The sequence below is a fragment of the Pristiophorus japonicus genome, chromosome 14 (assembly GCF_044704955.1).
Source record: "Pristiophorus japonicus isolate sPriJap1 chromosome 14, sPriJap1.hap1, whole genome shotgun sequence".
Lineage (NCBI taxonomy): Eukaryota > Metazoa > Chordata > Chondrichthyes > Pristiophoridae > Pristiophorus > Pristiophorus japonicus.
The window spans coordinates 150872929-150887716 of NC_091990.1; the positions used below are offsets into that span (position 1 = coordinate 150872929).

A 14788-nucleotide genomic window follows, 5' to 3' on the forward strand; every position below is an offset into this window, starting at 1 on the left:
CACTAGTCACTGCCTGCCATTCTGAAAAGAACCCGTTTATCCCGACTCTCTGCTTCCTATCTGCCAACCAGTTCTCCATCCAGGTCAGTATATTACCTCCAATAACATGTGCTTTGATTTTGCACACCAATCTCTTGTGTGGGACCTTGTCAAAAGGCTTTTGAAAGTCCAAATACATCACATCCACTGGTTCTCCCTTGTCCACTCTGCTAGTTACATCCTCAAAAAACTCCAGAAGATTCGTCAAGCATGATTTCCCTTTCACAAATCCATGCTGACTTGGTCCGATCCAGTCACTGCTTTCCAAATGCGCTGCTATTTCATCCTTAATGATTGATTCCAACATTTTCCCCACTACTGATGTCAGGCTAACCGGTCTATAATTACCCATTTTCTCTCTCCTTTTTTAAAAAGTGGTGTTATATTAGCTACCTTCCAGTCCATTGGAACTGATCCAGAGTCGATAGACTGTTGGAAAACGATCACCAATGCATCCACTATTTCTAGGGCCACTTCCTTAAGTACTCTGGAATGCAGACTATCAGGCCCGGGGATTTATCGGCCTTCAATCCCATCAATTTCCCAAACACAATTTCTAGCCTAATAAGGATATCCTTCAGTTCCTCTTTCTCACTAGACCCTCGGTCCCCTAGTACATCCGGAAGGTTATTTGTGTCTTCCTTTGTGAAGACAGAACCAAAGTATTTGTTCAATTGGTCTGCCACTTCAATGTTCCCCATTATAAATTCACCTGAATCCGACTGCAAAGGAGCTTCATTTGTCTTCACTAATCTTTTTCTCTTCACATATCTATAGAAGCTTTTGCAGTCAGTTTTTATGTTCCCTGCAAGCTTCCTCTCGTACTCTATTTTCCCCCACTTAGTCCTCCTCTGCTGAATTCTAAATTTCTCTCAGTCCTCAGGTTTGCTACTTTTTCTGGCCCATTTATATGCCTCTTCCTTGGATTTAACACTATCCTTAATTTCTCTTGTTAGCCACGGTTGAGCCATCTTCCCCGTTTTATTTTTACTCCAGACAGGGATGTGCAATTGTTGAAGTTCATCCATGTGATCTTTAAATGTTTGCCATTGCCTATCCACTGTCAACCCTTTAAGTGTCACTTGCCAGTCTATTCTAGCCAATTCACGCCTCATACTGTCGAAGTTACTTTTCCTTAAGTTCAGGACCCTAGTTTCTGAATTAATTGTGTCACTCTCCATCTTAATAAAGAATTCTACCATATTATGGTCACTCTTCCCCAAGGGGCCTCGCACAACAAGATTGCTAATTAGTCCCTTCTCATTACACATCACCCAGTCTAGGATGGCCAGCCCTCTAGTCGGTTCCTTGACATATTGGTGTAGAAAACCATCCCTAAAACACTCCAGGAAATCCTCCTCCACCGCATTGCTACCTGTTTGGTTAGCCCAATCAATATGTAGATTAAATCGCCTATGATAACTGCTGTACCTTTATTGCACACTCCCTTATTTCTTGTTTGATGCTGTCCCCAACCTTACTACTACTGTTTGGTGGTCTGTACACAACTCCCACTTGTGTTTTCAGCCCTTTGTTATTCCGCAGCTCCACCCACACCGATTCCACATCATCCAGGCTAATGTCCCTCCTTACTATTGCATTAATTTCCTATTTAACCAGCAATGCCACCCCTTCTCCTTTTCCTTTCTGTCTATCCTTCCTGAATGTTGAATACCCCTGGATGTTGAGTTCCCAGCCTTGGTCACCCTTGAGCCATATCTCCGTGATGCCAGTTACAGCATATCCGTTAAGTGCTATCTGCGCAGTTAATTCGTCCACCTTATTCTGAATACTCCTCGCATTGAGGCACAGAGCCTTCAGGCTTGTCTTTTTAACACACTTTGCCCCTTTAGAATTTTGCAGTAATGTGGCTCTTTTTGTTTTTTGCCTTGGGTTTCTCTGCCCTCCAGTTTTACTATTCTCCTTTCTATCTTTTGTTTCTGCCTCCATTTTATTTCCCTCTATCTCCCTACATAGGTTCCCATCCCCCTGCCATATTACTTTAACTCCTCCCCAACAGCACTAGCAAACACTCCCCCTAGGACATTGGTTCTGGTCCTGCCCAGGTGCAGACCGTCCAGTTTGTACTGCTCCCACCTCCCCCAGAACCGGTTCCAGTGTCCCAGGAATTTGAATCCCTCCCTTCTGCACCACTCCTCAAGCCACGTATTCATCTGAACTATCCTGCGATTCCTACTCTGACTAGCATGTGGCACTGGTAGCAATCCTGAGATTACTACTTTTGAGGTCCTACTTTTTAATTTAGCTCTTAGCTCCCTAAAATCATCTCATAGGACCTTATCCTGTTTTTTACCTATATCGTTGGTACCTATATGTACCACGACTACTGTCTGTTCACCCTCCCTTTTCAGAATGTCCTTTACCTGCACCGAGACATCCTTGACCCTTGCACCAGGCAGGCAACATACCATCCTGGAGTCTCGGTTGCAACCACAGAAACACCTATCTATTCCCCTCACAATCGAATCCCCTATCACTATAGCTCTCCCACTCTTTTTCCTGCCCTCCTGTGCAGCAGAACCACCCATGGTACCATGAACTTGGCTGCTGCTGCTCTCCCCTGATGAGTCATCCCCCTCAACAGTACCCAAAGCAGTATATCTGTTTTGCAGGGGAATGCCCGCAGGGGACCTCCTGCACTACCTTCCTTGCACTGCTCTTCATGTTGGTCACCCATTCCCTATCTGGCTGTGTACTCTTTACCTGCAGTAAGACCAACTCGCTAAACGTGCTATTCACGTCATCCTCAGCATCGTGGATGCTCCAGAGTAAATCCACCCGCAGCTCTAATGCCGCAATGCGGTCTGTCAGGTGCTGTAGGCGGATGCACTTCCCGCATATGTAGTCGTCAGGGACACTGGAAGCGTCCCTGGCTTCCCACATATTACAGGAGGAGCATAACACGTGTCCGAGCTCTCCTGTCATGACTTAACCCTTAGATAAATTTAATTTGGCAACAACAATGCTAAAGGTTACTTACTGATAAAGGAAAAGAAAAAGAAAAACTCAACAATTACCAGCCAATCACTTACCCCCTTGGCTGTGACGTCACCTTTCAATTTCTTTCTACTTCTTTGTATACCTTCTGCCCTTACTGCAGCTGTACCGATAGGCCTCTCCAATGCCTCCTCCTCCTCGACACTGCCGCTGATCCCCAGACTCCCGCTGGGCCTTTTATAGGCCTCTCCAACATTTCCTCCTCCTCAGTGCTGCCGCTGATCCCTGGACTCCCGCTGGGCCTTTTATAGGCCTCTCCAATGCCTCCTCCAAGAGAATGCCCAAATCTCTTGCTATCTCCACCATCTTGAATGCCTTTCGCTGAAGTGTGTATGAATGTTGAGCATTTGCCCTGCCCACATGCATAACACTAAACTTAAGTTATTCCAGTCTTGAGCCCAATCTTCCAACACATTAAAATCTGCCTGAAGCAGACAAGCATCATCTACACTTGCACAGATCTTGGTATCATCTGCAAATTTGCAGATTGTGGTCCAACACCTACATCCAGATCATTAATAAAAATGGTAAAGAGCAATGGTCCCAACACATCCCTGTGGGACACCGCTGATGACTCGTTTCCAAACAGATCCAAATCCATCTATAACTACTTTCTGACTATGTCCTGCCAGCCAGTTCTGAATCCAGCTCAATATATTACTACTAATAGCAGAGGCTCCAAGCTTATAGAGAAGTGACTTGTGCGGTACAGGTTGAACCTCCCTTATCCGGCACCCTCGGGACCTAGCCTGTCCTGAATGACGGATTTTGCCGGATGAGGGGTGATCATGTGTTTGGGTGGACTGCACCTTTAAGTCCTGTTACTGGGGTAAGTATGTGTGTGTGCTGACTGGCTGACTGACTGACTGACTGACAGTCAATCAGTGTGCAGGGGGCCCCGAAGACCCGGTGGGCCTTGAAGAGTTGGCGAGCCCCGAAGCATTGGCAGGCCCCGGCGGGCCTTGAAGTGTCGGCCTGACCCCCCGGAAGGAACGCTGTGGGGAGGAGCGGCCGTCCCGAGGACTGTGGCTGCAGGAGTTCCAGCAGGGCGACGAGGAGGAGACAGCCGATTGAGGAGAGGGATTATATTGGTGAATAGGATTTTGACAGCCGCCTTCTGCGCATGCATCACCCGCCGGCCAGGAATGGTGCCGGACGAGGGGTGGTGCCGGATAAGGGAGTCCCAGATAAGAGAGGTTCAACCTGTACCTTATCAAAAGCTTTTTGGAAATCTAAGTAGACAATGTTTACTGAACTTCCCTCATTCACCAATGAAATAAGGATCTGGTGATGAATAGTTCTCTCAAAAAGGGGCATTGTTAATTTGGTGAATAAATATCCCTTTTAACAATTCATCAAATGTTTCTTTTAAAAGGTGTAAGAATGTGGGCACATCAAACATTCATTGGCTAAGCAGAAAACCCTTCATCTATTGCTTTGACCTATCTTACTAGGTGATTTACAATTTCTTCTTAAGATACACTGTAGTATAATGTAATAGCATAATAATTTGTACTTGTGTTTTTGATTTTTAAAATGATTTATAAAAATAAAATATTTAGGACACTATTATTCTCTCCATTTTTAAAGATGAATTTCTGCCTTCCCCAAGCACCAGTTGTAGCTCGGAGGATGACCTGCTCCAAAGCATCAGCCAATGCTACTCTGATGTGACCACTAGGAGGTGTTTTAGTATTTTCTGCAAACACTCAAGTTACTTTTCCTGCATCATAAACTATTCTATAGCATGACATCTCTATAAACAAAAGTGAATACTTCATGAAGTGTAACTAAGTATTTACGTCAGCACCTTTGTCATGCCAGCAGGAACCATTAGCAGCATGTTTCTTTCAGCAACTCATTTTCTGAAGCACTCTTTAAAAAATGTATGATTGATGTGACCCATTGGGTTACGTTATATAAAAATAGCTGCATATTTTTTATACAGTTCAATGTGGTGGAAGATTCTTGGCCCAAGCAAGCTTTTAATACACGAGTTATGCACTATGTCTTTCTGTCACGTGAATGTAAGAGACATTTAATTTTACAGCACAAAAGCTATCATGCAATATGAATACATCATTGTGCAGGAAAAGTTGTAGAACTTACTGCTACAGATATTGAGATGGGAGGATTTGTTTCCGGCAAGCGATTTTTATCAAAAGAGATAGACAGACATGCAAGCAGAGTTGAGCAGTCTGTATCGTTGAAAGTATAAACATGTAAAATATTTAGCAATGATGTAACCAAGGCAATTCTTTAAATAGTGTGGCAATTATTCATAGAAAAATGAATATCCCTAGAGAAAAACTATTTGTTCGCTTAAGTAAACTGCACTACAGCTGAAACACATATGGAAAACTCCTTTTGCTCTTCAAAAATGTGAGCCTGTATTTTTCTAATTTACTTGTCATTTTACTGGTTACATATGGTTATTTTAAAATTGTATCCCAGATTGTAAAATGTAATTTTTACAAATGAAGTAAGGTTCAGTTCAGGACTGTGACTGGACTTTTCACCATATATGACCTGATAGATTCAAGATTCAGTTCTTCAGTTCATCTCAAAATACTCTGAAATTACATGAGAGCTTTGCAAATGTTAGCCACATGACTCCTGTTTAAATATAAACAAATATCAGAATTGAAAAAAAAATGCAATTATGTATTTGTCTCGTAGTTACGATATCAGTAATTCTGAACAGTGTTTAGTGCTTCAATATTTAATTTCTCTTTTTCAGTGAATAATTCGGGAATCATTAACTAGAAAATGAGCAAGGGGTAAAAAAGGTTGTCGCAGATCTTGAATTTTTACAGAATTAAAAACTTGACACCTAAGTAAGCACTGGGTATATTATAATTCATTGCTGTATGAAGGCCCCTGGGCCCCGCCCCCTTCCAGCTGCAATGCAAGTGTTCGGCACTTAAGTACGAGACCATTCTCAAGAAAACTTCAACTTCAACAGTAGCGCAAGTTTTCTGGTCTTCATGAGTCATCAATGGACCTGATCCTGTTGTGTATTGGGATGATGGAAGAGCAACACTGCTGGTGTGAATGAAGATTTTAATGGACTCGACTATTCCAGCCCCTTGACCAAGGTAGAGGCTGCTATGCTGGTCAGTGGAGGGAAAATCTACAAAGTTATAAAAGTAAGAAATAGTGTACATACTAAAAAGCAGAAATAAACATGCCTTTTGGTAAAGTTGTGAAAACTGATGATGCTGATTGTCTTTCTTAAACGATTTAGACATTTTTTATGCATTGCAAATAATAAAATCAATTCTGGATAAATAGTGATCGTTTAACAATTTTTGCATTTCTTACCATTGTACAAATTGAACTCGCAGCTAGTTTTACAGAGTTAAATAATTGCATTCAAGTTTAGTTACATTTTTTTACAATCTATTTGCTCTCGTAAAGCTGAATTATTTTTAGAATAAAACATTACCATCTCAAGCCACAAAAAAAATTATTTTAGATAGATCCAACTACAATTTAGGATTGAAATTTGAAATGATTTTGCATTATTTGTTTTCACTTGTAACACATTACTCATGTTTGTGGTATTTGTCTACAGCCTTGTCACTTTAAGTGCCTACAAGTAGCTTCTGCAATATTATCAAGAGGCACGTTCAAATTTTGTGAAGAGAAAGTTTAAGGTTACTGCACTTACTTCATCAAAAGCCACTAAAGCATGACACTTTAAATGGATGTATTTAAATTAATTGTCTATTTAAGCTTTGTGAGAGAAGGGCATAGGTTATCTGGTTGTAAATTACTCAGTTGTGGCTTAAAAATTGCAAGGCAGGAAATGTATGACTTCCAAATTAAATTTGTCACTAGATTTATGAAGTTTGCTTGAACTGATTTGTATTTCTTGGTTGACAGATTTCCTGTTAGTTTATTATTTTAAGAATTAAGTATGGACTTAAAGTAATACCTCATATATATAGGAATTATTTCCAGTGAAAATAATATTGTTGTTGAGGTGAAAGTCAATATTTTCCAATAAAAACCTTGCAAATTACAGTGAAATTTCTACATTTAAATTACAATAAAAGAAACTGATGCATAATTGAGTCTTCACAAACCAACATTTTCAGCATATCAAGCACGGTCTTTTATTATTTTTTAGGTTCAATAAAAACTCAGTGTCTAACCTCTTAGTTTAAACAATTAAAAACATAATTACTTTGAACAAATTTGAATATGGAGACTTGAGGAAATATAGCAATAATTCACACTAAGCACTAATGCATAAACTTGAATGTTACTTGTAGAAATATCAAACATTTCTAAAACTAAGTATTGAAATAGGCTGTATTATAAAACTAGTTTAGAAACTGCTCAAGGTTTTCATTTCTAAATACAATCTAAACCACTTTTGTATATACAATCTGCAACATGGTCCCTGTCATGACATGTTTTCTTAGTAATTACTGGTTTCTTTTGCAGTTTGAAAAATATGACTGATCACAAAGAACTTTAAAAAAAACATTTAAAATAACGTGATTTTTTTACAGCATTCTACAAAAATGAGCATTCAAACATACAGATACTTGCAGAGGTCTAAAATCCTAGCATTACGTCATTCAGAAATAGAAAAAAAGTGTTAAAATAGTCATTCAAAAGGATCCTTTCCCTCTTCTGGTTGCAATTACTAATCTACATACGCAGTGAGACGCTTTGAATTGGAATTTCTCTCATTTGGGTTTTTTTTCTGAATCTCTACTTAGTGTTATAATCAACCTTGCTTTTCCTTCTCTTTCCCCATCTCATGTGGTTCTAATTGCGTTTTCACAAACCAACATATTCAGCAAAAATCATCTTACCATAAAATGGCTGAGTCAGGTTGCCCAAGTTTAAAAATTCAGAAAAGAATCTTGGATATTAAAAATAAGTTTGATTTGACTGAATGGAATGTGTAATGTTTGCCGATAGAGCTGATTATTTCTGGTGGAGTAAAAGCTTGCATTGAATTAGTATGTGTCTTCAAACCACATATGTTGGATTAATCTGAGCTATGATGAATTTATTGTAACCTATACCCAACAGCCATTCTTTGGAGATTGCTAGTTATCGCAGTCCCATAAATCAGTGCAACATCTAATGTTATAGCCAAATAAAAGATATCGACCCGGAGCTTTGCAAAAGTAAACTTTGTTCCTAACTCACTGGGGCATCCGTGACAAAGAGATGACATATGGAAGATATTCAGTTAAGAGCTAAATGTTTGGGAGAAGTGCAAGTTAATGAACACAATCAATTACTTTAACCATATTTGCCTGCATTGGTGATTAAAGAAGTTTCTATCTAAGCATCATGTAACAAAATATGTATTACACATGACTGGGGGAAATGGGGCTAATAGTAAGCTATTTTAATTTCTTTCCATGAGTATATATTTTTTGATGCAAATACATTTTGAGACTTATTGATACAAGTTTAAGGTAGAGCACGTATTACAGTGGAATTACTTTGCAAACTAACTTCTCCGCATCAAATCAAGGAAATCAATTGTTAAACAATTATGTAAAAGTGTGCAATTGAGTTACCCAGTACGATATGCGTTGGTTTATCTCAATTTGTGGGTTGACTATTCCAAGTATACTTTGTGGTTCATTTGCTTAACCTTGCACATATTGCATTTAGCACTTAAACTTGCAGCACAGGAAAAAATAAATAAATGATGGTAAAAATATACATATTTATCTTTTGGATCCTATCCTACAGTGATGCAAGCAATGGATGTGAATAAGCCAAGTGAAGAAAAACTCCTGTTCATGAGTAATATAAATGTTGCATTCAGAAGCTTGCTGTTGAGTTTATGCTGTAAATGTTAAGTTTTGGTACGAAATTATGTTTTATGTTTTACTGTGAAAAAGACACTATAGAAATGCAAGTTGTCCAGTGACTGCTCTCTGGACTTTTATCTTCCTGAACTCTTTTCTCCCCGTGTATGTTAGAAAGTGTAGCCAACCTGTCTGAGTTCAACGTTCCTCTGCTCGAACAAGATGCTCCTTTAAACCTACCTCTTTAAACAAGCTTTAAGTCACCCACCCTAATATCTCCTTCTTTGGCTCCGTGTCAATTTTTGTCTGATAACGCTCCTGTGAAGCACTTTGGGACGTTTTCCCATGTTAAAGGTCTGACAACAAGCTTGTATATTAAAAGCTTGAAGGTTGTTGGGGAAGGAAAAGTCAGGGAAATAAGGAATTTTAGTTTTGATTGGGAAAGAATTAATTTGAGCAAGGAAACCGTATGATGCTTTCAGTACATTGAGGAAAACCTATCTCTCCTTTAACTAATGGCCTTATATATCTGTGTTTAATTTTGGAGAATATTGCAAACCAACTCTGCAAGTAATATGTGACCATAATTGATGTGTAGTATAAACAATACTGAAAGATAACAAGAAATTACTTTGGGAAATAGTTAAAGGTGAAAAGAAAAAGTACAGAATATATTTCTCAATAATCTACGAAACAATCCTTTTGCATACTTCCATCTTTTCCCCTCACTTTTAATTCTCGTAATTAAAAATGTTTCTCTAAAGCTGTAAAATCCTGCCCACTGGGACTTAATTGACATCACAACAACTGATTTAATTTACAGTCATCAAGATGCATCAATAAATTATCATCAGCACTCTTTTAAAGAGAAATGTGTCTCTGAGAGCAGGAATTATCCGCTAGTTTTGGAAATGTGCTTTTGATTTATGCTAAAAATGTGACCAGTGTAAATATATGGCATCTATAAATTGCTACAGTTTGAAAATTGTGGTCAAAGATAGAAAGAGATCCTACTAGAACAGACTGATCTTTCACATTCACCAATCAGCCTTATTTTGTTTGAAGTGTTTTTAAGCTCTAAAATATAAAGCTTTATCAAGACTACCGAATATTTAATTATCACACTCCCATGATATTACTCAGGAGCAAATATAAAAAATTGTCTGTCTTCCTGTAACTGTCTTTCTGATTGTTTTCCACTCTAATTCTTACTGTTTTTTTTACATTTTTCTCTCTCTAGTTGAGTTTGTAATACTCGGTATTTTGGGAGTCACATCGACTGAGATTTGCATTTTGTACTTTCGGATATCTGTCATTTAGGTGTTACTTTCCTATTTTGGTTAATTCCAGAATTCTAATATGTGGTTTAGAATACATTTTCCTTCGAATAACTATGTCACATTAAAATTAAAGTAACAAACAACTTGCATTTATATAGTGCCTTTCATCACCTCAGGATGTCCCAAATTGCATTACAGCCAATGAAGTACTTTTAAAGTGTAGTCACTATTGTAATGTTGGGAAACATGGCAACCAATTTGTCGACAGCAAGTTCCCACAATAATGACCAGATAATCTGTTATAGTGATGTTGATGAGGGCTAAATATTGTCCAAGACACTGCTCTTCTTCAAATAGATCCATGAGGTCTTTTACATCCACCTGAGGGGGCAGATGGGGCCGTGGCAAATCATCTGGTCTCATCCGAAAGATGGTACCTTCAACAGTGCAGCACTCCCAGAGTGCTGAACTGAGTTGTCAGCGTAGATTATGTGGTCAAGTGTCTGGAGTGGGACTTGAATCCACAATCTTCTGATTCTGAGGCGAGAGTGTTACCACTGAGCCAAGGCTGATACCAATTGGTATTGTGTTTTGTAGGCCAATTACTTGGCCAGTATCGAAGACTGTTCAATTTTCTAAGTTGCAAACTAAGTCTGTACTTGTTATGCTAATCAGACAATCTTAATGATATTTCACAGTTAAATGGAAATTGGGCCAAGTTAACATTAGCCTTCTGAGAGTCACAGCATCACTTCTGATGACATATAGAATGACAGAACCAAGCATATTGTCATATTGTGGGATATAGTGGGTTTGCGACCCACTAGGTGGGGAATCTGCCAAGCAGAGAGTCATGAAATAGTATGGAGAGTGCAAGAGAGCACAGAGCAGCTAGAACCAATACCAGAGTTTAAGACAGACAAAATTTAAAGCTTGTACAAGTATTTGGACTGCAGCACACACCTATGCATTCTTCACATCAGGCATTCGGCTGAGCACAGGAGTACAGACAGATGTATGCCTCAGGTGATATCTAATAGTCCGGGAGGTGGGGTGTTGGGGGTGGGGACAGTGTTGGGTGGAGAAATAGCTGGCTGCTTGGAAACTGGGATGAGGAAGCTTCTGGATAAGTTTGTGGTTTTCTTATGAATTATTTTGGATTATTTATTCTGTTTTGTAATTTTTTCTAGGGGTACATGGTAGAAAAGGTAAAGAACATGTGGTGGTTTGCTGCAGAAGTTTTTCTGGTAGATTGTCCTGTTTTTGTGATTGAACAAACCAATCAGAAATGATATTATGGAAATAGTTCTGGGATCTGATTGGTTGAAAGAATAGCATCTGGGATCTGATTGAACAAAATTCTTTGTGCTTGACCTCTAGTTCTGGTCACTGTTCTATGACGTGATTGGGTAAAGGGATAATGTGGCACAGTGACATAGTTAACACAGTTACAATATGTTTAATTATAAATAAATATGTTGTGATTTGTTAAAAATGTTAATATTACCTTTGGTTCATGTAGTGAGGGCTCAAACCTTGGCTTGTCAGTTTCCTAATGGCCAACTAATGGCTATCTTCTTTGGGGGAGGTAAGTGGGATTTCTAGAGTTGGATGGCTCCAAGATGATGTGCCTGGCAATAGACAAGTCAACCCTCTGGTGAGCTCGGTAATCTGATACCTGAAGGTAGGTCTGTTGTACTCCAAGGCAATGTTAATAATTGCACCTGGAGAGGTAGATCTGTCAATGGGGATCAAGATTCTTCAAGATAGCCCGGCAAACCAATGGCATAACAGATAGGGTAGTTCTAGCAAGACAAACAGTGTAATGTTTACCAGTACCTTGCTAAACTGCCCATTCTTAGCTGATTAAGCTCCAACAATGTTCAGTTGCACACACACGGGTCTTGAAGCCTAGGAAAACCTGATCGTACAACATTTTAACCTCTTGCAGCACTCTGGTTTCTAAGATCTCTGAGTTGGGAAAGAGAGGTATGACTCTACTGGGGGAAAGTGCACAACTTATATCAGGCAAACAGAAATTATACCTGTGGAGATTTATCAGTAGCTTGGTTTGCCGGCTCTTTAATATGGGGAAGAGTTTTTGTGTGTGTCAGACAGCCAGTGGACCAAAAGAAATTATCAGCATAATTTTTCTTTCTTTTACAAAGAATAATCTCTCTGGGACTTTTTTTCTTTCAGTGGTCAATTACGACCTCTCCACGGAAGATTCACCCAACTGGAGGCCTTGTTAATGGCATCTGAAGTAGAGACAGATACTTTTGATGGAGTTGTCATAGACGCAGGCTGCTCTTCTATGCAGTTAGATGTGCCATGGCGAGGTTTTGCATTAAGCAAAGATGGCCCCCTGGACATGAGAATGGATGGGGACAGGTTGGTACAGAAACTACAATTATCCTCATGACAAAAATGTCTTCCTTCATATCATCAGAACTGACGGGGAATAATCCAGTTAATCCTTCTTCTATAGATAGTGATTATAGGAAATATGGCTCTGTTGTAAAAATCTGCCAGACTTGAAAGCAAACAGGAGTGTCAGTATTAAGAGCTTAAAACTAACTTTTCTGGTCAAGTGCAAATAGAAAGTAATGCAGTTTTCCTAATTCAGTTTCTTAGCAGTAAGAAAATGTGGAATGTGTTTTTTGCAAAGGAATCCTGGTTACAAGCTGTAACATCACAATGCCATACTTGTGCTTGTTAAATGTAATTGTTTTAAAATGCCAAGGATTGTTATCCTATTACCAGTTTTGAAATTTGGTTGCCAAATTTGAGCCTAACACATTTTAACCACCAAGCATTCTATTTTGTTCATAAACACACCAGTATTTTCTATTGTGTAATGATTCTAATTGAATTTAGATTAACTTAAATTTATCAAATAGATTTTCCTTAGCTAAATTGTGAAATATTTCCATTAGTTATGGAGCTGAACCCTAACAAATTATTTTTCATAGAACTGTTTTGTGAAGTTCAGGGTTTCTGTACAGTTGGAACTAACAGGGGTGGTGTGTAGAGGAATTGTATTTTGTTTTATTAATTATCAGTAAAGAAATAAAATTTTCATACCATCATAGAAATTTACGCACCAAGGGGGGGCCCCTTCAACTCATAGCATGCCTGTGACACTGAAAGCTCCACAATCAAACTGAATTGCTCAAGTCCCAATTTCTTGCTCTTACCCATATCCTTCAATATTTTCTTTGTGTTTATCAACTTCCTTTAAACTGTTATTGAATCGGCTTCAGTGCCCCCTTATGGTAATATATTCAATTCTTTAGTAGCTTTTTGCGTGAAATAAAATCTTCTAACCTTCACAATTATGCTTCTAGTACTATTGCTAAATTGAAGGTCATTGACATGGACAGAAGTCTAGGTCCCTGTATTTGGAACTGACCTCCAGTGGGCCCACATTAGAGCAAAAGCAATTAACAATATAAATGATTGTCCCCGCAAATTAAAAATAACGGGATTTGCGGTTCCTGAGAACATTGTAACAGTCTTGAGAACTCATGGGTCTGTTCCATGCATCCATGTGTTGCATCATTTTGCTATTTTGCATCATAACATAAGCAGATTAATGCACTGAACTGGCTCTACACGTTGTATTGGTTAGAACAGGAAGCAATTCATCAAATTGCAGATTGTAAGACCATAAAGATCTTCACTGCCATCAATTTTACAGTGGTCGGATCATTTATGTTTTGGACTGTCATATGTCAGTAGGTTTTTTGCTAAAAGTATCATTAAAGCACATCCAGTTCTCCATAATTATAGACAAAATGCCAATCCAATTGGAATGAGATGCTTTACAATTATTCTTGGTCAAAAAGAGGACGTTGGCATAATGGAGGACAGCTTCACGTGTTTTTTTTTCCGAATATGATTATTCAGAAGTGAACAGATACACAGTTCCTCTGATCCTGCAGGGCAGGTGCATTCAATTTTTTGTTGGAGAGGGTTGGGGTTTGAACTGGACTAAGTTGAAAGAATACCAAGACAGAACAGCGGGTGATCTTTTGACTCATTCTTGGACAGAGTGTCAGATATTGAACTCTGTATTTGGGTTAGATGTTTACTCAGCCCTATGACATTGGAATAGAGGAGGTTGGTGCTGTTTTCTATGAGTGGGCTTGTAGTGTAAAAATACATTGTGGTGGCTAAATTGTGCTCTGTAGCGCCCATTTTTAAGGTGCTAGGTGGTCTCCTAATGCTTGAAAATAGCGTCCGAGATGCAAGTGCACACTTCCATTTTAAAGTTGGGGCGGTCAGCAATATGTGCCCAAGCTTCTGGTTTATTTCCAAAATGATTCATGTTAAGGATAACCAAAATCATACATGCAATATATTTTTAAACTTTTACAAAGAGAAAATATACTTTCTTCTTTTTGGGGGAATAAGTTTTAAATCATGATACATTTGACTTAGAGTCAGAAAATGGAAAACTACTGAAGATGTAATAGGACCATATGGGTTGCATCTAATGTAGACTGGATCTGCTCTTCAATAATTGGGCTTATAAGAACATAAGAATGAGGAACAGGAGTAGGCCATACGGCCTCTCGAGCCTGCTCCGCCATTCAATAAGATCGAGGCTGATCTGATCATGGACTCAGCTCCACTTCCCTGCCCACTCCCCATAAC

General features: G+C 38.9%; 1 protein-coding gene across 1 annotated transcript in view; it reads left to right on the top strand.

Annotated features, from left to right (window-relative positions):
- Nucleotides 1-14788, top strand: part of mettl15 (methyltransferase 15, mitochondrial 12S rRNA N4-cytidine) — a 155245-nt gene that overhangs the window by 116359 nt on the left and 24098 nt on the right. Inside the window, exon 3 of the mRNA XM_070898639.1 lies at nt 12329-12520. Within this exon, the coding sequence (XP_070754740.1) occupies nt 12329-12520 (192 nt within the window). The remainder of the gene's footprint in view (nt 1-12328; nt 12521-14788) is intronic.